Here is a 21,168-nt window from a genome sequence, read left to right on the forward strand (position 1 = left end):
GGCTGGGTAGAAGTCTACAATATATGGGCTTGGTGGAAGTCTACAATATATGGGCTGGGTAGAAGTGTACAATATCTGGGCTGGGTAGAAGTGTACAATATATGGGCTTGGTGGAAGTCTACAATATATGGGCTGGGTAGAAGTGTACAATATCTGGGCTGGGTAGAAGTGTACAATATATGGGCTGGGTAGAAGTGTACAATATATGGGCTTGGTGGAAGTCTACAATATATGGGCTGGGTAGAAGTGTACAATATATGGGCTGGGTGGAAGTGTACAATATATGGGCTGGGTGGAAGTCTACAATATCTGGGCTGGGTAGAAGTCAACAGTATCTGGGCTGGGTAGAAGTGTACAATATATGGGCTGGGTAGAAGTGTACAATATATGGGCTGGGTGGAAGTCTACAATATATGGGCTGGGTAGAAGTGTACAATATATGGGCTGGGTAGAAGTCTACAATATATGGGCTGGGTAGAAGTCTACAATATATGGGCTGGGTAGAAGTCTACAATATATGGGCTGGGTAGAAGTCTACAATATCTGGGCTGGGTAGAAGTCTACAATATATGGGCTGGGTAGAAGTCTACAATATATGGGCTGGGTAGAAGTCTACAATATATGGGCTGGGTAGAGAGCTAGAGGGCTATAAGTCTATAATATCTGGGCTGGGTAGAGAGCTAGAGGGCTAGAAGTCTACAATATCTGGGCTGGGTACAGAGCTAGAGGTCTAAAAGTCTACAATATATGGGCTGGGTAGAGAGCTAGAGGGCTAGAAGTCTACAATATATGGGCTGTGTAGAGATCTAGAGGGCTAGAAGTCTACAATATCTGGGCTGGGTAGAGAGCTAGAGGTCTAGAAGTATACAATATATGGGCTGGGTAGAGAGCTAGAGTGCTAGAAGTCTACAATATATGGGCTGGGTAGAGAGCTAGAGGGCTAGAAGTCTACAATATCTGGACTGGCAAGAAGTCTACAATATCTGGGCTGGGGAGAAGAGTCTAGAGGGCTAGAATACTAGAGTCTATATTGTTGGCATATCCATGTACACTCAGGCCTCCAGCCACTGAAGACTTTTACTGTTGAACACTGGATCGGCTCCAACGCAGTCAACATATTCTGTCATTATGTTTATCAGGAATGTCCATGCCCTTTCAGGCAGCAGTTATGTGAAATCGTTATAGTAGTCCCGCCCCCCAAAAGTGATGTAGTATTTATGTTTGACCTTAGAAGACACATTTACCCAGATTTACTGGTAAACTGAGGGTTTCAAGCTACCAAACTCCCCTGAGCGCTGTCAGGAGGAATGCTACTTGATCAAGTTGTGTAAACAGAGTATTCGATTCACCTCAGCCAATCCCTGATGAGGAAAGTGCTGTATACAAATGAATGAGAGCGGGTGGTAACCATAGTGCCTGATGGGGTGATTCCACAACATGTAACTAATGGTAACAGGTTCCCTTTCAGCTCCAAACTGCCTGTTAATCACTTGCATATGCAGATATGTACTGTAGGAGCTGACAGTTCAGGAAATGGCCCGTAAACTGTTTCTCTTGTGTTTTTTCTATCATAAAATGGGAATGTGATAATCTGCTGCAGATGTTTGTTATGTAGTTTGTCTGGTGGCAGGTCTTCTTACTGTGATGCTGTTGCTGCTTACTAGGGGGGTGCTCTAGGCTCCTGCCAGTACCTCGGCCCCTCGAAAAACAAAACGCTTTCTTTATTTTAGTCCAGCTACCACTCCCCAGCACTCCAATCAAACAGCCTCTGTTTATTGAACTAAAAGGTGCCAAGTCACTCAGTCACTCATATAAACCTGCCTCTCCGGCCCTCTGCCCTCGCTAAATTCCCCCATGTCCACCCAACCCAGCACAGTCTCTCCCTGCCTCTCTCCATGTTCACCCTACCCAACACCGTCACTGCCTCTCCCCATGTGCACCCAACCCAACACCATCTATCCCTGTTTCTCTCCCTGTGCACCCAACCCAACACAGTCTCTCCCTGTCTCTCCCCATGTGCACCCAACCCAACACAGTCTCTCCCTGTCTCTCCCCATGTCCACCCAACCCAACACAGTCTCTCCCTGTCTCTCCCCATGTCCACCCAACCCAACACAGTCTCTCCCTGTCTCTCCCCATGTGCACCCAACCCAACACAGTCTATCCCTGTCTCTCCCCATGTCCACCCAACCCAACACAGTCTCTCACTGCCTCTCCCCATGTCCACCCAACCCAACACAGTCTCTCCCTGCCTCTCCCCCTATGCAACCAACCCAACACAGTCTCTCCCTGCCTCTCCCCATATGCACCCAACCCAATACAGTCTCTCCCTGCCTCTCCCCATGTCCACCCAACCCAACACAGTCTCTCCCTGTCTCTCTCCATGTGCACCCAACCCAACACAGTCTCTCCCTGCCTCTCCCCATGTGCACCCAACCCAACACAGTCTCTCCCTGTCTCTCCCCATGTCCACACAACCCAACACAGTCTCTCCCTGCCTCTCCCCATGTCCACCCAACCCAACACAGTCTCTCCCTGCCTCTCCCCATGTCCACCCAACCCAACACAGTCTCTCCCTGTTTCTCCCCATATGCACCCAACCCAGCACAGTCTCTCCCTGTCTCTCCCCATGTCCACCCAACCCAACACCATCTCTCGCTGTCTCTCCCCATGTCCACCCAACCCAACACCATCTCTCCCTGTCTCTCCCCATGTCCACCCAACCCAACACCGTCCCTGTCTCTCCCCATGTCCACCCAACCCAACACAGTCTCTCCCTGCCTCTCTCCATGTCCACCCAACCCAACACCATCTCTCCCTGTCTCTCCCCATGTCCACCCAACCCAACACCATCTCTCGCTGTCTCTCCCCATGTCCACCCAACCCAACACCATCTCTCCCTGTCTCTCCCCATGTCCACCCAACCCAACACCGTCCCTGTCTCTCCCCATGTCCACCCAACCCAACACAGTCTCTCCCTGCCTCTCTCCATGTCCACCCAACCCAACACCATCCCTGCCAATCCCCATGTCCAAACAAACCCAACACCATCTTTCCCTGTCTCTCTCCATGTTCACCCAACCCAACACCGTCCCTGCCTCTCTCCATGTCCACCCAACCCAACACCATCTCTCCCTGTCTCTCCCCATGTGCACCCAACTCAACACCATCTCTCCCTGTCTCTCCCCATGTGCACCCAACCCAACACCATCTCTCCCTGTCTCTCCCCATGTCCACCCAACCCAACACCGTCTCTCCCTGTCTCTCCCCATGTGCACCAAACCCAACACCGTCCCTGCTTCTCCCCATGTGCACCCAACCCAACACCGTCTCTCTGTACCACCAGCCGGAAGAGAACACTTATGACCATTTAAACAAACACAGTCCCTCAATGGCCTCTCTGTCTTTCTGCAGGACCATGGGGCAGGGCTTCCTCTCCTCTGTATGTGTGTGTGTGTGTGTGTGTGTGTGTGTGTGTGTGTGTGTGTGTGTGTGTGTGTGTGTGTGTGTGTGTGTGTGTGTGTGTGTGTGTGTGTGTGTATGTGTGTGTGTGTGTGTGTGTGTGTGTGTGTGTGTGTGTGTGTGTGTGTGTGTGTGTGTGTGTGTGTGTGTGTGTGCGTGTGCTTGCGTTGTAATTATAAAGAAATGAAGTGGTCTGAGCCAGGTTTGCAGTCTGCCAGTCCCCCTCCTACCTGGACTCTCCCCAGCCTCGCTGTTTGCCTGACTAGTGTGGAGATATCCTCTGTTGTGTGACAGAAAGGTCCGGGCAGCCATCTTCCATGCAGGGTACAAGCCCTAGGCTTGGACTGGAAACACTTTCACAACACATTCCAGGTGCCCATACCGCTCTCATAACCATCACCACACTCACAGCATAGAGGGAATGATGCCAGCTTCGCTCCTCTCCTTTCAGCAGCAGATGGCTTGACTGAGGATGTGTATATCTGCTAGCTAGCCCCACATGTGTAGCTCAACCTCTGGATTAGGATCAAAACAGACTGTCAAACTTTCACCCTCAAACTAATTACCAAATGTTGAAATGCTTAGACATAGATGGATGCTTGGAAGAAGATGACAGATGAGTTTGTCCATACAATACATTATTATATCAATATGGATATGTATGCTTGTCAAAATATTGACGGTAACATAATATTTTGGGTCACATTTACCCATGGCTTGTTTATTTACAAAGGGATCTACACAGTTTATTGTCATTGCTTAGATTGTTTAACATAGTTCATTTGGAAATCCTGTCCCCTCTCTATGACATCACTTCTCAGTCTGCTTGCACAGTGGTTTTGGTAAATGCTAAGAGGGATCCTTGGGCTGACTGAACCCTTACCATAACCCTAACCCTAATATTAACACTTATCAACTTCGAACACACAGAGGTTATGTCTCATCTCAATGACCTCACAGTATTCAGAGTATACAGTACAGGAGGTTGGTGGCAGCTTCATTGGGGAGGACAGGCTCATGGAATAGGTGGAATGGTATCAAATGCATCACACATATGGTTTCCAGGTGTTTGATGCCATTCCATTTGCTCCATTCTGGACATTATTATGAGCCGTCCTCCCCTCAGCAGCCTCCTGTGGTCTACAGGTGCAGAGCCTAAAGGATTGTTGATGCTCCATGTCTTCATCTGCTCACTGTGACATATTTACTGTAAGTCTGCGGGGGTCTTGTGGTAGAACGCTCACGTGGGCCTTTGAAAGTCTGTAACCAATGTGTGGACCAGTTTCATTCATGGACAATATAGTAAGGAAACATGTTGCATAATCTCTTGGGAACTGATGTTGAAAGTTGAAACTTTATTAAACTTAAGACCACTTGGGTTCACTCCCCTCCCACTCTGCTGGAGATCTCTATTCTGTTAAGGTTTTCTTCCGTCGAAGGAGAGGAGGACCAAAATGCAGCGTGGTTATTATTAAAGATGATAACAAACAATAAAAAAACACTAAACGTAACGTGAAAAACCTAAACAGCCTTATCTGGTGCAAACAAACACAGAGACAGGAACAACCACCCACAAAACCCAACAGGCTACCTAAATATGGTTCCCAATCAGAGACAATGACTAACACCTGCCTCTGATTGAGAACCATATCAGGCCAAACATAGAAATAGACAAACTAGACACACAACATAGAATGCCCACTCAGATCACACCCTGACCAAACAAAACATAGAAACATACGAAGCAAACTATGGTCAGGGTGTGACATATTTTCTCGTCCTGTCTGTTTGTATCTATTCTACATAGCCTCAGCATACTGCCCTGTTTATAACACCAGGACCCCTAGCCCTGTCTATAACACCAGGACCCCTAGCCCTGTTTATAACACCAGGACCCCTAGCGCTGTCTATAACACCAGGACCCCTAGCCCTGTCTATAACACCAGGACCCCTAGCCCTGTCTATAACACCAGGACCCCTAGCCCTATCTATAACCCCAAGACCCCTAGCCCTGTCCATAACCCCAGGACCCCTACCCCTGTCTATAACACCAGGACCCCTAGCCCTATCTATAACACCAGGACCCCTAGCACTGTCTTTAACCCCAGGACCCCTAGCCCTGTCCATAACCCCAGGACCCCTAGCCCTGTCCATAACACCAGGACCCCTAGCCCTGTCTATAACACCAGGACCCCTAGCCCTGTCTATAACACCAGGACCCCTAGCCCTGTTCATAACACCAGGACCCCTAGCCCTGTCTATAACACCAGGACCCCTAGCCCTGTCTATAACACCAGGACCCCTAGCCCTGTCTATAACACCAGGACCCCTAGCCCTGTCCATAACCCCAGGACCCCTAGCCCTGTTCATAACACCAGGACCCCTAGCCCTGTCTATAACACCAGGACCCCTAGCCCTGTCTATAACACCAGGACCCCTAGCCCTGTCTATAACACCAGGACCCCTAGCCCTGTCCATAACCCCAGGACCCCTAGCCCTGTTCATAACACCAGGACCCCTAGCCCTGTCTATAACACCAGGACCCTAGCCCTGTTCATAACACCAGGACCCCCAGCCCTTACTTATCTACTGGTCATGCTCCATTGGACCTGAGCTCTGTGTATAGGGTGTCTGTGAGGAGGGAGAGAGGAGAGAGGGCATGAGCTCACAACACAGGAATGAGATAAATAGAGAGAGAAAGAAGAAGCTGCCATGTCCAATCTCATCTCTCTGGTGGTGGGGTCAGTAGGGAAGGAGGGAGAGGGATGGAGGGAGGAAAGGAGGGAGATAGAAGGAGGAGAAGACAGACGTGGTGCTGTGAGAGGGGTTTAACACACACACACTTACACTCACACTGAGCCTTTGGCAAATTTACTGGATCCGTACTGCCCCAACCAGCCTGGGGTTTGGGGGGGGCAGGGCTTAACACGCCATGGGTGGGGGCCTATCTTTGATGTGAACTTTTGGGAGAATGGGAGCTGGGGGCAAGGAAATGACATCAGCAGCTGAGGGGGGAAAGAGAGGGATACATATATAGATAAATACAGAGTGAAAGAGCAGGAGGTGTGGGACCCATAGGGCAGTGCTGGAGGGGAGATGGAGAGTTTTTATGTGGGAGCTCTTACTACGTATCACAGCCTAGCAGAAAACAGCCTAGCAGAGAACAGCCTAGCAGAGAACAGTCTAGCAGAGAACAGTCTAGCAGAGAACAGCCTAGCAGAGAACAGCCTAGCAGAAAACAGCCTAGCAGAGAACAGCCTAGCAGAGAACAGCCTAGCAGAGAACAGCCTAGCAGAGAACAGCCTAGCAGAGAACAGCCTAGCAGAGAACAGCCAAGCAGAGAACAGCCTAGCAGAGAACAGCCTAGCAGAGAACAGCCTAGCAGAGAACAGCCTAGCAGAAAACAGCCTAGCAGAGAACAGCCTAGCAGAAAACAGCCTAGCAGAGAACAGCCTAGCAGAGAACAGTCTAGCAGAGAACAGTCTAGCAGAGAACAGCCTAGCAGAGAACAGCCTAGCAGAAAACAGCCTAGCAGAGAACAGCCTAGCAGAGAACAGCCTAGCAGAGAACAGCCTAGCAGAGAACAGCCTAGCAGAGAACAGCCTAGCAGAGAACAGCCAAGCAGAGAACAGCCTAGCAGAGAACAGCCTAGCAGAGAACAGCCTAGCAGAGAACAGCCTAGCAGAAAACAGCCTAGCAGAGAACAGCCTAGCAGAAAACAGCCTAGCAGAGAACAGCCTAGCAGAGAACAGCCTAGCAGAAAACAGCCTAGCAGAGAACAGCCTAGCAGAGAACAGCCTAGCAGAGAACAGCCTAGCAGAGAACAGTCTAGCAGAGAACAGCCTAGCAGAGAACAGCCTAGCATAGAACAGTCTAGCAGAGAACAGCCTAGCAGAGAACAGCCTAGCAGAGAACAGTCTAGCAGAGAACAGCCTAGCAGAGAACAGTCTAGCAGAGAACAGCCTAGCAGAGAACAGCCTAGCAGAGAACAGCCTAGCAGAGAACAGTCTAGCAGAGAACAGCCTAGCAGAGAACAGCCTAGCAGAGAACAGCCTAGCAGAGAACAGCCTAGCAGAAAACAGCCTAGCAGAGAACAGCCTAGCAGAAAACAGCCTAGCAGAGAACAGCCTAGCAGAGAACAGCCTAGCAGAAAACAGCCTAGCAGAGAACAGCCTAGCAGAGAACAGCCTAGCAGAGAACAGCCTAGCAGAGAACAGTCTAGCAGAGAACAGCCTAGCAGAGAACAGCCTAGCATAGAACAGTCTAGCAGAGAACAGCCTAGCAGAGAACAGCCTAGCAGAGAACAGTCTAGCAGAGAACAGCCTAGCAGAGAACAGTCTAGCAGAGAACAGCCTAGCAGAGAACAGCCTAGCAGAGAACAGCCTAGCAGAGAACAGTCTAGCAGAGAACAGCCTAGCAGAGAACAGTCTAGCAGAGAACAGCCTAGCATAGAACAGCCAAGCAGAGAACAGCCTAGCAGAAAACAGCCTAGCAGAAAACAGCCTAGCAGAGAACAGCCTAGCAGAGAACAGCCTAGCAGAGAACAGCCTAGCAGAGAACAGCCTAGCAGAGAACAGCCTAGCATAGAACAGTCTAGCAAGGAACAGCCTAGCAGAGAACAGCCAAGCAGAGAACAGCCAAGCAGAGAACAGCCTAGCAGAGAACAGCCTAGCATAGAACAGCCTAGCATAGAACAGCAAAGCAGAGAACAGCCTAGCAGGAAACAGCCTAGCATAGAACAGCCTAGCAGAAAACAGCCTAGCAGAAAACAGCCTAGCAGAAAACAGCCTAGCAGAAAACAGCCTAGCATAGAACAGCCTAGCAGAGAACAGCCTAGCAGAGAACAGTCTAGCAGAGAACAGCCTAGCAGAGAACAGTCTAGCAGAGAACAGTCAAGCAGAGAACAGCCTAGCAAAGAACAGCCTAGCAGGAAACAGAATGAGCTCAATTAAACTTAGTTATTGTTGTCTTTATTTTGAGAGAGAGAGAGAGAGAGAGAAAGAGTAGGACAGAGAAAGATAGAGAGAGATGTTTGCCTACTGTGTCCACATGAGGCCAAAAGTATCCCACTCTTAAGTAACAGCATGCACATCTGGGAGCGATTACTCATTTAATATTTTCTCATTGTTTGCTGTGGAGTCTCTCACTCCTCTCCTCCTCTCTCCGTTGCTCCACCTCTAATCCCTCTGTTATTTATGGGCTGCCATGTTTGGAGAGCGACGTATAGCCGTGCCTTGTGGCTCCTCGCCTTCCCCAAATCAAGACCATTTGTTAACTTTAACAGGAGCAATACTATCCTTGTGAAGACAAGAGGAGAAGAGGGGGGACCAGCACTGTACAACACATTCACTTCCCTTCCAGGACATGCAACAAAACACTTCTGTCCTCCTCCCCTTCCTCCTCCCCTCTCCAGTTGCTCTCGGACACTTTTCCTTTTTCTGTCTTTCTTCTTCTGTGGTTAGTCATGTTCACTCTGACTATTGTTTCTTCTTCTGTGGTTAGTCATGTTCACTCTGACTATTGTTTCTTCTTCTGTGGTTAGTCATGTTCACTCTGACTATTGTTTCTTCTTCTGTGGTTAGTCATGTTCACTCTGACTATTGTTTCTTCTTCTGTGGTTAGTCATGTTCACTCTGACTATTGTTTTAAGGAAATGCTGCAAACCAAAGGCAGATCAATCCAGCTTCCTGTGTTTCTTGCAGGTTTGTTTTTGTATGCTTTTGGACAAATCTTCAGCTCCCCAATGGGTCTTTTTTTAAAACTGGTGCAGATTTGTGGGGGGAGCTTACTGTAATCCCTTTAATTTCCTCTGAACAAAGCTCATTTGATCATCCCGTTCAGGCTTGTGTGCCGCATTAAGTCTTCATTTTCATTAATGTCGAAAGCGCACTGGAATCTCATTTTAATTTGACATTTCAGCATCTGGTTTCAATTTCCCAGGGGGGGGGGGGGGGGTAAGAGAGGGCTGGTGGTTGAATAGGAGAACCCATGGGTTTGAGAGGCAGAGAGGGCTGGTGGTTGAACAGGAGAACCCATGGGTTTGAGGGGCAGAGAGGGCTGGTGGTTGAATAGGAGAACCCATGGGTTTGAGGGGCAGAGAGGGCTAGTGGTTGAACAGGAGAACCCATGGGTTTGAGGGGCAGAGAGGGCTAGTTGAAAACCTTCTCTTAGGGAGTCTCCACTATAAGAGATGATCATAGTTATTTGAGGTAGCCTGTACTCAGCCCTAGTGTGCTACTGTGGACCTGGGCAGTGATTGGTCAGGTCTGTACAGTTACGTTAGAGACAGATCCAGACCCAGGCAGAGCCTTAAAGATGTTTCCCACTGGAGAGCCAGGCAGAGCCTTGAAGATGTTTCCCACTGGAGAGCCAGGCTGAGCCTTAAAGATGTTTCCCACTGGAGAGCCAGGCAGAGACTTGAAGATGTTTCCCACTGGAGAGCCAGGCAGAGCCTTGAAGATGTTTCCCACTGGAGAGCCAGGCAGAGCCTTAAAGATGTTTCCCACTGGAGAGCCAGGCAGAGCCTTGAAGATGTTTCCCACTGGAGAGCCAGGCAGAGCCTTGAGGATGTTTCCCACTGGAGAGCCAGGCAGAGCCTTAAAGATGTTTCCCACTGGAGAGCCAGGCAGAGACTTGAAGATGTTTCCCACTGGAGAGGCAGGCAGAGACTTGAAGATGTTTCCCACTGGAGAGCCAGGCAGAGCCTTGAAGATGTTTCCCACTGGAGAGCCAGGCAGAGCCTTGAAGATGTTTCCCACTGGAGAGCCAGGCAGAGCCTTGAAGATGTTTCCCACTGGAGAGCCAAGCAGAGCCTTGAAGATGTTTCCCACTGGAGAGCCAGGCAGAGCCTTGAAGATGTTTCCCACTGGAGAGCCAGGCAGAGACTTGAAGATGTTTCCCACTGGAGAGCCAGGCAGAGACTTGAAGATGTTTCCCACTGGAGAGCCAGGCAGAGCCTTGAAGATGTTTCCCACTGGAGAGCCAGGCAGAGCCTTAAAGATGTTTCCCACTGGAGAGCCAGGCAGAGCCTTAAAGATGTTTCCCACTGGAGAGCCAGGTAGAGCCTTGAAGATGTTTCCCACTGGAGAGCCAGGCAGAGCCTTGAGGATGTTTCCCACTGGAGAGCCAGGCAGAGCCTTAAAGATGTTTCCCACTGGAGAGCCAGGCAGAGCCTTGAAGATGTTTCCCACTGGAGAGCCAGGCAGAGACTTGAAGATGTTTCCCACTGGAGAGCCAGGCAGAGCCTTAAAGATGTTTCCCACTGGAGAGCCAGGCAGAGCCTTGAAGATGTTTCCCACTGGAGAGCCAGGCAGAAGCCTTGCAGTGTCATACCAATGGCTGCACTGCAGCATCCTACCAATGCCTGCTCTCTCCTCAGCCAGCTGTCTGTCAAAACGATAGGGAGGAGCCCTGATAAGATGAGAGTTTTCTCTTTAATCAGCAACGCAGCAATGCATCTAATTTAACCTTTATTTCACTAGGCATTTATTTAACTATTGATACACCATTCTTAAAAGGTAAAGATAGTAGATTGATTATCACACACTGTGTATGTGGCATATCAGGAAGCTGATTAACCAGCATGATCATTGCACAATAAAAGGTAATTCTACAATACCACAGATGTCTCAAGTTTTGAGGGACTGTGCAATTGGCATACTGACTGCAGGAATGTTCAACCGAGTTGTTGCCAGATAGTTGAATGTTAATTTCTCCACCATAAGCCACCACCAACTTCATTTTAGAGGATGTGCTGAGGAGTGTGTCTGTCTGTAACAAAGTAATTTTGTGTGGAAAAAACAAATTATTATTGGCTGGGCCCCTGCCCAATCATGATCCATAGATTATGGCCCAATGAATTTATTTCAGTTGACTGATTTCCTTCTATGAACTGTACAATCTATGAAATATATATTTTTGTTCAGTATAGATAGCTTATAACTATAGAGAATATCTTCCAAGGCCATTAGAAAGACACTGTCTGACTGACAGTCATTCTGTTGCCTCCCATCATCACATCAGCAGCACAGTTAGTAAAGCCAGGAAGGACAAAGATGTGTCTTCATGCTGGAACCTGTGTGACCCACATATTAAGACAGGCAAGGCACACACAAATACACACCCATTCACACCCATACACACTGTGCTTGGTGTTCCTGTTAAGGGCCCAGGAAACATTATCTGGTAGGGGACAGCTGAAGGTTCACGGCAGGGAGGGAGAGAGGGAGGGAGGGAGGGAGGGAGGGAGGGAGGGAGGGAGGGAGGGAGGGAGGGAGGGAGGGAGGGAGGGAGAATGGTAGTGGAGGCTCATTATCCAAAAAACATGCAGGACAGCACACAGCAGGGCCCTCCATCCTGTCCTCCCTCACATAGAGACCAGGAGACCAGAGGCAGCCTCTCTTGGCAAGGCTACGGATCTGACTGTGATTCTGGTGAAGAGTTAGAGGTTCGCTCCAGTCCCTCACCCATCATTCTCTCTCTTTCTTTCTTTATTTCCACTTCTCTAATTCTCTCTCGTAAGATTATGTTTCTCCCCATGCAGGTGGCCAGGGTTGCCTGCTGCACTGTGATGTGTGGTAGTCAGCTGTGCTTGTGGAGGAAAGGTATCAGGGGGAGGAGAGAGGACAGAGAGCCAAGCGGGGGACTGAGGGTTGTAGAGGAGGAGTGGAGGTCATTGGGTTGTGCTGCTGTAAACACTAGAGGATGCCAGCTCTCACCAGCCTTCCTCTATCTTTCTCTCCCTCTCTCTCTCTCTCTCTCTCCATCTCTATCCATCCCCAGGGATAATCCAGTTCTAAGTTTCTATATTCTCCTCTCCTCAAGTGTTCTCTAGGGTCCTCTCCTCTAATGTTCTCTAGTGTCCTCTCCTCTAGTGTTCTCTAGTCTCCTCTCCTCTAATGTTCTCTAGTGTCCTCTCCTCTAGTGTTCTCTTGTCTCCTCTCCTCGAGTGTTCTCTTGTCTCCTCTCCTCGAGTGTTCTCTTGTCTCCTCTCATCTAATGTTCTCTAGTGTCCTCTCCTCTAGTGTTCTCTTGTCTCCTCTCCTCGAGTGTTCTCTTGTCTCCTCTCCTCTTGTCTCCTCTCCTCTAGTGTTCTCTAGTCTCCTCTCCTCTAGTGTTCTCATGTCTCCTCTCCTCTAGTGTTCTCTTGTCTCCTCTCCTCCAGTGTTCTCTAGTCTCCTCTCCTCTAGTGTTCTCGTCTCCTCTCCTCGAGTGTTCTCTTGTCTCCTCTCCTCTTGTCTCCTCTCCTCCAGTATTATCTAGTCTCCTCTCCTCCAGTGTTCTCCAGTCTCCTCTCCTCCAGTGTTTTCTAGTGTCCTTTTCTCCAGTGTTTTCTGGTGTCCTCTCCTCTAGTGTTCTCTAGTGTCCTCTCCTCTAGTTATATCTAGTGTCCTTTTCTCCAGTGTTTTCTAGTCTCCTCTCCTCCAGTGTTCTCTAGTCTCCGCTCCTCTAGTGTTCTCTAGTCTCCGCTCCTCTAGTGTTCTCTAGTCTCCTCTCCTCCAGTGTTCTCTAGTCTCCTCTACTCTCGTGTTCTCTAGTCTCCGCTCCTCTAGTGTTCTCTAGTCTCCTCTCCTCTAGTGTTCTCTAGTGTTCTCTCCTCTAGTGTTCTCTAGTCTCCTCTCCTCTAGTCTCCTCTCCTCCAGTGTTCTCTAGTCTCCGCTCCTCTAGTGTTCTCTAGTCTCCTCTCCTCTAGTGTTCTCTAGTCTCCTCTCCTATAGTGTTCTCTAGTGTCCTCTCCTCTAGTGTTCTCTAGTCTCCTCTCCTCCAGTGTTCTCTAGTCTCCGCTCCTCTAGTGTTCTCTAGTCTCCTCTCCTCCAGTGTTATCTAGTCTCCTCTCCTCTAGTGTTCTCTAGTGTCCTCTCCTCTAGTGTTCTCTAGTCTCCTCTCCTCCAGTGTTCTCTAGTGTCCTCTCCTCTAGTGTTCTCTAGTCTCCTCTCCTCTAGTGTTCTCTAGTCTCCTCTCCTCTAGTGTTCTCTAGTCTCCTCTCCTCTAGTGTTCTCTAGTGTTCTCTCCTCCAGTGTCCTCTTGTCTCCTCTCCTCTAGTCTCCTGTCATCCAGTGTGCTCCAGACTCCTCTCCTCTAGTCTGAGTTGCCTAGTTAAATAAAGGTTAAATAAATAACAAATTAAATAGTCTCCTCTCCTCCAGTGTTCTCTGATGTCCTCTACTGCAGTGTTCTTTAGTCTCCTCTCCTCCAATGTTCTCTGATGTCCTCTACTGCAGTGTTCTTTAGTCTCCTCTCCTCCAGTGTTCTCTAGTGTCCTCAACTGCAGTGTTCTCTAGTTTCCTCTCCTCTAGTCTTGTCTAGTGTCCTCTCCACTAGTGTTCTCTAGTCTCCTCTCCTCCAATGTTCTCTAGTCTCCTCTCCTCCAGGGTTCTCTAGTGTCTCTCTTCCAGTGTTCTCTAGTGTCCTCTACTGCAGTGTTCTCTAGTCTCCTCTCCTCCAGTGTTCTCTAGTCTCCTCTCCTCTAGTCTCCTCTCCTCTAGTGTTCTCTAGTCTCCTCTCCTCTAGTGTTCTCTTGTCTCCTCTCCTCTAGTGTTCTCTAGTCTCCTCTCCTCTAGTGTTCTCTAGTCTCCTCTCCTCTAGTGTTCTCTAGTCTCCTCTCCTCTAGTATTCTCTAGTCTCCTCTCCTCTAGTGTTCTCTAGTCTCCTCTCCTCCAGTGTTCTCTAGTCTCCTCTCCTCCAGTCTTCTCTAGTCTCCTCTCCTCCAGTGTTCTCTAGTGTTCTCTAGTCTCCTCTCCTCTAGTGTTCTTTAGTCTCCTCTCCTCCAATGTTTTCTAGTCTCCTCTCCTCTAGTGTTCTCTAGTCTCCTCTCCTCTAGTCTCCTCTCCTCTAGTCACCTCTCCTCTAGTGTTCTCTAGTCTCCTCTCCTCTAGTCTCCTCTCCTCCACTCTCCTTTCCTCCAGTGTCCTCTAGTCTCCTCTCCTCTAGTGTTCTCTAGTTGAGAAGAGTGTCTCTCTGTATATAGCCTTGCTATTGTTTGGAATGTAAATAGCTATCTTTCAGTGGGAGGACATTGCGGCACTTTTCAAGGCTTTGCTCACACAACATCTCTGATCAGGATATTTCCATCCGGCTGGCCTTGCCTGTACAGATGGAGCCAGTGTTCTAGTGAAGCTGATGTTTATGTTTATATCCTCCTCTTTCTCAGCGGCACGACCCTGTCTGTTTTGACCTGCGCTCATGAGCACATTCACAGCTCAGCTGGAGGGTTGTTAGGCTTTGTGGAGGAGTAGGAGTATTTCTAATTAGAAATAAATAAATACTTTAAATCACTTTTGCACATCTGCATTTCCATGGAGGATGTCATGTTGTTATTACAATGTTTCTGCCTAGCAACAAGAGATAAGAAAAACACAAATCCCATTGCTTTAGAGTCAGGTAAAGCACATATGGAGACCTGCATTGTGATGGGGGTCATACAGTGTTCTGCTGCTGTACGTGACAAGGTGTTGGGTCTGATTAGCTAGAGAAACCTGGAGAAACCATTACTTCCTATAGATCTCCCTCTTAAAGCCATTTCCTACAGGGGGATTGGGTTCCCCTCCACTCTGCCGTACATAAACCCACTCCCTCATGCTGGGAAGTTACAAGAGGCAGGCAGAGAGAGAGAGGGGTATCTCAGCTTGGTGCAGCGATGGCCAATTAAGTGCTTAACGGATTTTGTTGGCTTTCAGGAGGTTGGGGTTTCCTGGTGTGAGCCTGTCTTTGATCTGTGTGGGGCGGAGGGAGGTGTAGGAGGTGACTAGAAGCATGTTTAGAGGGAGTTGCCTCCACACTCTCTGCACACGTCTCATGTGGATGCACGCTATCACCCTTGGTATAGAGCACATTGTCAACAAGGCCTTGTGGGTAGGTGTATGACACACATGCTGTGGCCGGTGGTCCAGAGAATCTTGGTATGACAATCCCTGGTTATTTATAGTCTACTCTGATAGAAGTGGTCACTGCGGCCATGTCCACGTTGTGATGGATCGGTGACAGTCCCCAATTATAGGAGTTGGGAGGTGGAGGAGGTGCACCTTGATGACTAGGAGCAGGTTTAGGGGAGTGAGACAATGAGATAGTGGAGAGGAGAAGGTCATATTCCACACACACATTCACATGTGTGCATACACATGCTCACACACAGACAAACACACATACACACACCTTCACATGTGTGCATACACATGCTCACACACAGACAAACACACATACACACACCTTCACATGTGTGCATACACATGCTCACACACAGACAAACACACATACACACACACACACATTCACATGTGTGCATACACATGCTCACACACAGACAAACACACATACACACACACACCTTCACATGAGTAAAGACACGTACACACACATGCATTGCTCACATGCATAAACACTCATAAACACTGTCATACATAGACACACATTGTGTCGACCTTGCGTACTTGAGGCTGACTAGGATTTCAGCCTTTAGTTTATGAGAACATATTTTTTCTGTGTGTACAGACAGATACACCCGAGCTGGGAAAGTGATTACTGGCACGCCGTCTATAGATGGAGGGTTGTTGGTTTTTCATTACCTTCTGTCCTCTCGTAAATCTCTCCAGTTTATCTTCAACACTACCGCTGTGGAGGCAGAGAGGAATTAGCTAGGCTCTGACCCTCTGATAGCAACCCACAACCATCCTGCCTCTCAGCTTTTACAATACTGCTGTGACATACTTTCCCAAATTGTTACTGGACTGAGTTACTGGGGTATACATTTCATAGAGTCCTTAGTGCACTACTTTTCATGAGAACTCTAGTCAAAAGTAGTGCACTTTGTAGAGTATAGTATGTGGTTTGTGTTCTCTTCATTCTAGATAAAGAACACTGTCTCTAATGTCCGTAGTGTTTATATGATGCTGCGGTACTATGATGTTGTAGTCAGGCTGAATGAGATCATTTGTTCCCGTAAAACGCCATGTCCCTCTGTCACATTAGTTCGGCCCTGTTGTCCTTATCTATTAGACAGACGGCTTCTATAACCCCATACTAATGGGCCTTTTATCTGGGAAAATGCGTCTCTGACTGTTTATAAGAGTGGGTTTGATTCCAGCGATGGGAGTGGTATATTTTTACATTACAGAAAATCAATACAGATGGAAATCCTGTCCAAAGGTGGTGGGAATACCTGTTGACGAGTTGCAATGCAACTACACAATACATTAGCCACTGTCAGAGTTATAGGTATAAACAGGAAGTGAAAGCGATATGTGATGAAGGGGCGATGAGGAGGGGATGATGTGTGTGTTCGGAGGCATGTCTTATACCCCATGTCCCCCATGACAGTGTGATGTGATAAAGAGGGGAGATGGTTGGTCAAAGCCATTTTCATGTGTGGATGCATAATATCACCCTTGGTATAGAGCACATTGTCAACAAGGCCTTGTGGGTAGGTGTATGACGCACATGCTGTGGCCAGTGGTCCAGCCAATCGTGGTATGACAATCCCTGGTTATTTATAGTCCACTCTGATAGAAGTGGTCACTGCGGCCTTGTCCACGTTGTGACGGATCGGTGACAGTCCCCAATTATAGGCTATGGTAACACTGTGGCGGTTTCCTCTTGTCATTATGTTGTTGCTGTAGATCAGTGTTGTGGTCTGTAGATGACACAATGCATGTCATATCTACGTTCCTGTCTAACTGGAGTGGCTGGTTTTGGTGTTATTATGCCCTTTGTGTCAAAGCTAATCTCTGCCAGTGCCGGCCTCACGTTAACCCTTTCTCTTCCTCTCTTTCTGCAGTACTACGTGATGACTTCAGACAGAACCCTGCTGATATAATGGTGGCAGCGGGTGAGCCTGCAGTCCTAGAGTGTATGCCCCCTCGCGGGCATCCTGAACCTAGCATATCCTGGAAGAAGGACGGAGCCAACATTGATGACAGAGATGAACGAATCACTGTGAGTGGAACTGCTTATATGTGTGTATATGTGTGTGTTTTGCATGTGTGAGTGAGATTGTGCAGTTATGTTCATCAAAGTATTTGATACTATATCAATGTTTGTTTAAACCTCACATTGATTGATTTGGCCCCTGTTGTTTCACCAATAGCGATGTATAACTCCAAATGAGCAGACTGCAGTTGTTGTAACATTTAATGTGAAAGACCCAGAATTAGTCTTGGTTCATTAGTCAAGCAGCAGACCATTGATTAGGATCCTGCTGAGTAACATCAGCCAGTAGAACAAACACTCACTACTATGATGAAATGAAAAAGTTTGTGAAAAAGAGGAAAGTTGGTCTCTGCAGCACAGAGGGAGTGGGAACGCTCCCTCTATATCTGATTTATACAGCATTCGAGGCCAGCCACCAATTAGTGTGTTTTATTTCAGAGTGTAGTGAAGGGATCAGCAGTATCAATCACCCCCATGCTGCTGCTGAGTAGAGCAGTAGAGAGCTGACCTTGATGGGCCTACTGCCTCCACCATATACCTATCTGCACTTTCCCTATAGGTAGTTTCAGTATGTGCTGGAGAAAGTGATTGTGTGTTTGATATCTCTGACTGGCTGAGTGTGTAGGGTGGATGGAGCTTCAGTCACTTTATTTGATATCTCTGACTGGCTGAGTGTGTAGGGTGGATGGAGCTTCAGTCACTTTATTTGATATCTCTGACTGGCTGAGTGTGTAGGGTGGATGGAGCTTCAGTCACTTTATTTGATATCTCTGACTGGCTGAGTGTGTAGGGTGGATGGAGCTTCAGTCACTTTATTTGATATCTCTGACTGGCTGAGTGTGTAGGGTGGATGGAGCTTCAGTCACTTTATTTGATATCTCTGACTGGCTGAGTGTGTAGGGTGGATGGAGCTTCAGTCACTTTATTTGATATCTCTGACTGGCTGAGTGTGTAGGGTGGATGGAGCTTCAGTCACTTTATTTGATATCTCTGACTGGCTGAGTGTGTAGGGTGGATGGAGCTTCAGTCACTTTATTTGATATCTCTGACTGGCTGAGTGTGTAGGGTGGATGGAGCTTCAGTCACTTTATTTGATATCTCTGACTGGCTGAGTGTGTAGGGTGGATGGAGCTTCAGTCACTTTATTTGATATCTCTGACTGGCTGAGTGTGTAGGGTGGATGGAGCTTCAGTCACTTTATTTGATATCTCTGACTGGCTGAGTGTGTAGGGTGGATGGAGCTTCAGTCACTTTATTTGATATCTCTGACTGGCTGAGTGTGTAGGGTGGATGGAGCTTCAGTCACTTTATTTGATATCTCTGACTGGCTGAGTGTGTAGGGTGGATGGAGCTTCAGTCACTTTATTTGATATCTCTGACTGGCTGAGTGTGTAGGGTGGATGGAGCTTCAGTCACTTTATTTGATATCTCTGACTGGCTGAGTGTGTAGGGTGGATGGAGCTTCAGTCACTTTATTTGATATCTCTGACTGGCTGAGTGTGTAGGGTGGATGGAGCTTCAGTCACTTTATTTGATATCTCTGACTGGCTGAGTGTGTAGGGTGGATGGAGCTTCAGTCACTTTATTTGATATCTCTGACTGGCTGAGTGTGTAGGGTGGATGGAGCTTCAGTCACTTTATTTGATATCTCTGACTGGCTGAGTGTGTAGGGTGGATGGAGCTTCAGTCACTTTATTTGATATCTCTGACTGGCTGAGTGTGTAGGGTGGATGGAGCTTCAGTCACTTTATTTGATATCTCTGACTGGCTGAGTGTGTAGGGTGGATGGAGCTTCAGTCACTTTATTTGATATCTCTGACTGGCTGAGTGTGTAGGGTGGATGGAGCTTCAGTCACTTTATTTGATATCTCTGACTGGCTGAGTGTGTAGGGTGGATGGAGCTTCAGTCACTTTATTTGATATCTCTGACTGGCTGAGTGTGTAGGGTGGATGGAGCTTCAGTCACTTTATTTGATATCTCTGACTGGCTGAGTGTGTAGGGTGGATGGAGCTTCAGTCACTTTATTTGATATCTCTGACTGGCTGAGTGTGTAGGGTGGATGGAGCTTCAGTCACTTTATTTGATATCTCTGACTGGCTGAGTGTGTAGGGTGGATGGAGCTTCAGTCACTTTATTTGATATCTCTGACTGGCTGAGTGTGTAGGGTGGATGGAGCTTCAGTCACTTTATTTGATATCTCTGACTGGCTGAGTGTGTAGGGTGGATGGAGCTTCAGTCACTTTATTTGATATCTCTGACTGGCTGAGTGTGTAGGGTGGATGGAGCTTCAGTCACTTTATTTGATATCTCTGACTGGCTGAGTGTGTAGGGTGGATGGAGCTTCAGTCACTTTATTTGATATCTCTGACTGGCTGAGTGTGTAGGGTGGATGGAGCTTCAGTCACTTTATTTGATATCTCTGACTGGCTGAGTGTGTAGGGTGGATGGAGCTTCAGTCACTTTATTTGATATCTCTGACTGGCTGAGTGTGTAGGGTGGATGGAGCTTCAGTCACTTTATTTGATATCTCTGACTGGCTGAGTGTGTAGGGTGGATGGAGCTTCAGTCACTTTATTTGATATCTCTGACTGGCTGAGTGTGTAGGGTGGATGGAGCTTCAGTCACTTTATTTGATATCTCTGACTGGCTGAGTGTGTAGGGTGGATGGAGCTTCAGTCACTTTATTTGATATCTCTGACTGGCTGAGTGTGTAGGGTGGATGGAGCTTCAGTCACTTTATTTGATATCTCTGACTGGCTGAGTGTGTAGGGTGGATGGAGCTTCAGTCACTTTATTTGCATTTTTTATTTCACCTATTTAAGCAGGTAGGCCAGTTGAGAACACCTTTATTTAACCAGGTAGGCAAGGTAAGAACAAGTTCTCATTCACAACTGCGACCTGGCCAAGATAAAGTAAAGCAGTGCGACAAAAACAACAACACAGAGTTACACATGGGATAAACAAACGTACAATTAATAACACAATAGAAAAATCTATATACAGTGTGTGCAAATGTAATCGGTATTCAAAAAATAGGCCGTAGTGGCAAAACATTAACAATATAGCAATTAAACACGGGAGTGATAGATGTGCAGATGATGATGTGCAAGTAGAGATACTGGGGGAATAATAGAGCAAAAACTTAAAATCACAATATGGGGATGAGGTAGTTGGGTGGGCTATTTACAGATGGGCTGTGTGCAGGCACAGTGATTGGTAAGCTGCTCTGACAGCTGATGCTTACAGTTAGTGAGGGAGATATAAGTCTCCAGCTTCAGTTAGTTTTGTAATTCATTCCAGTCATTGGCAGCAGAGAACTGTAAGGAAAGGCGGCCAAAGAGGTGTTGGCTTTGGGGATGACCAGTGAAATATACCTCCTGGAGCACGTGCTACGGGTGGGTGTTGCTATGGTGACCAATGAGCTGAGTAGAGTGTTGGAGGCTATTTTGTAAATGACATCACTGACTTAGAATATGTGGACAACTACAAATACATAGGTGTCTGGCTAGACTGTAAACTCTCCTTCCAGACTCACATTAAGCATCTCCAATCCAAATTAAATCTAGAATCGGCTTCCTATTTCGCAACAAAGCCTCCTTCACTCATGCTGTCAAACATACCCTCGTAAAATTGACCATCCTACCGATCCTTGACTTCAGTGATGTCATTTACAGAATAGCCTCCAACACTCTACTCAGCAAATTGGATGCCATCCTTTTTGTCACCAAAGCCCCATATACTACCCACCACTGCGACCTGTATGCTCTTATTGGCTGGCCCTCGCT

The 21,168-nt window shown here is 47.7% G+C and overlaps 1 protein-coding gene across 4 annotated transcripts in view; it reads left to right on the forward strand.

The window, feature by feature from the left end:
• Positions 1-21,168, forward strand: part of robo1 (roundabout, axon guidance receptor, homolog 1 (Drosophila)) — a 544,530-nt gene that overhangs the window by 384,436 nt on the left and 138,926 nt on the right. For all 4 annotated transcript variants that reach the window (XM_036964909.1, XM_036964911.1, XM_036964908.1 and 1 more), the window contains one exon: positions 17,231-17,388. In XM_036964909.1, the coding sequence (XP_036820804.1) occupies positions 17,231-17,388 (158 nt within the window). The remainder of the gene's footprint in view (positions 1-17,230; positions 17,389-21,168) is intronic.

The sequence above is a fragment of the Oncorhynchus mykiss genome, chromosome 27 (genome assembly GCF_013265735.2).
Source record: "Oncorhynchus mykiss isolate Arlee chromosome 27, USDA_OmykA_1.1, whole genome shotgun sequence".
In the NCBI taxonomy this organism is placed as follows: domain Eukaryota; kingdom Metazoa; phylum Chordata; class Actinopteri; order Salmoniformes; family Salmonidae; genus Oncorhynchus; species Oncorhynchus mykiss.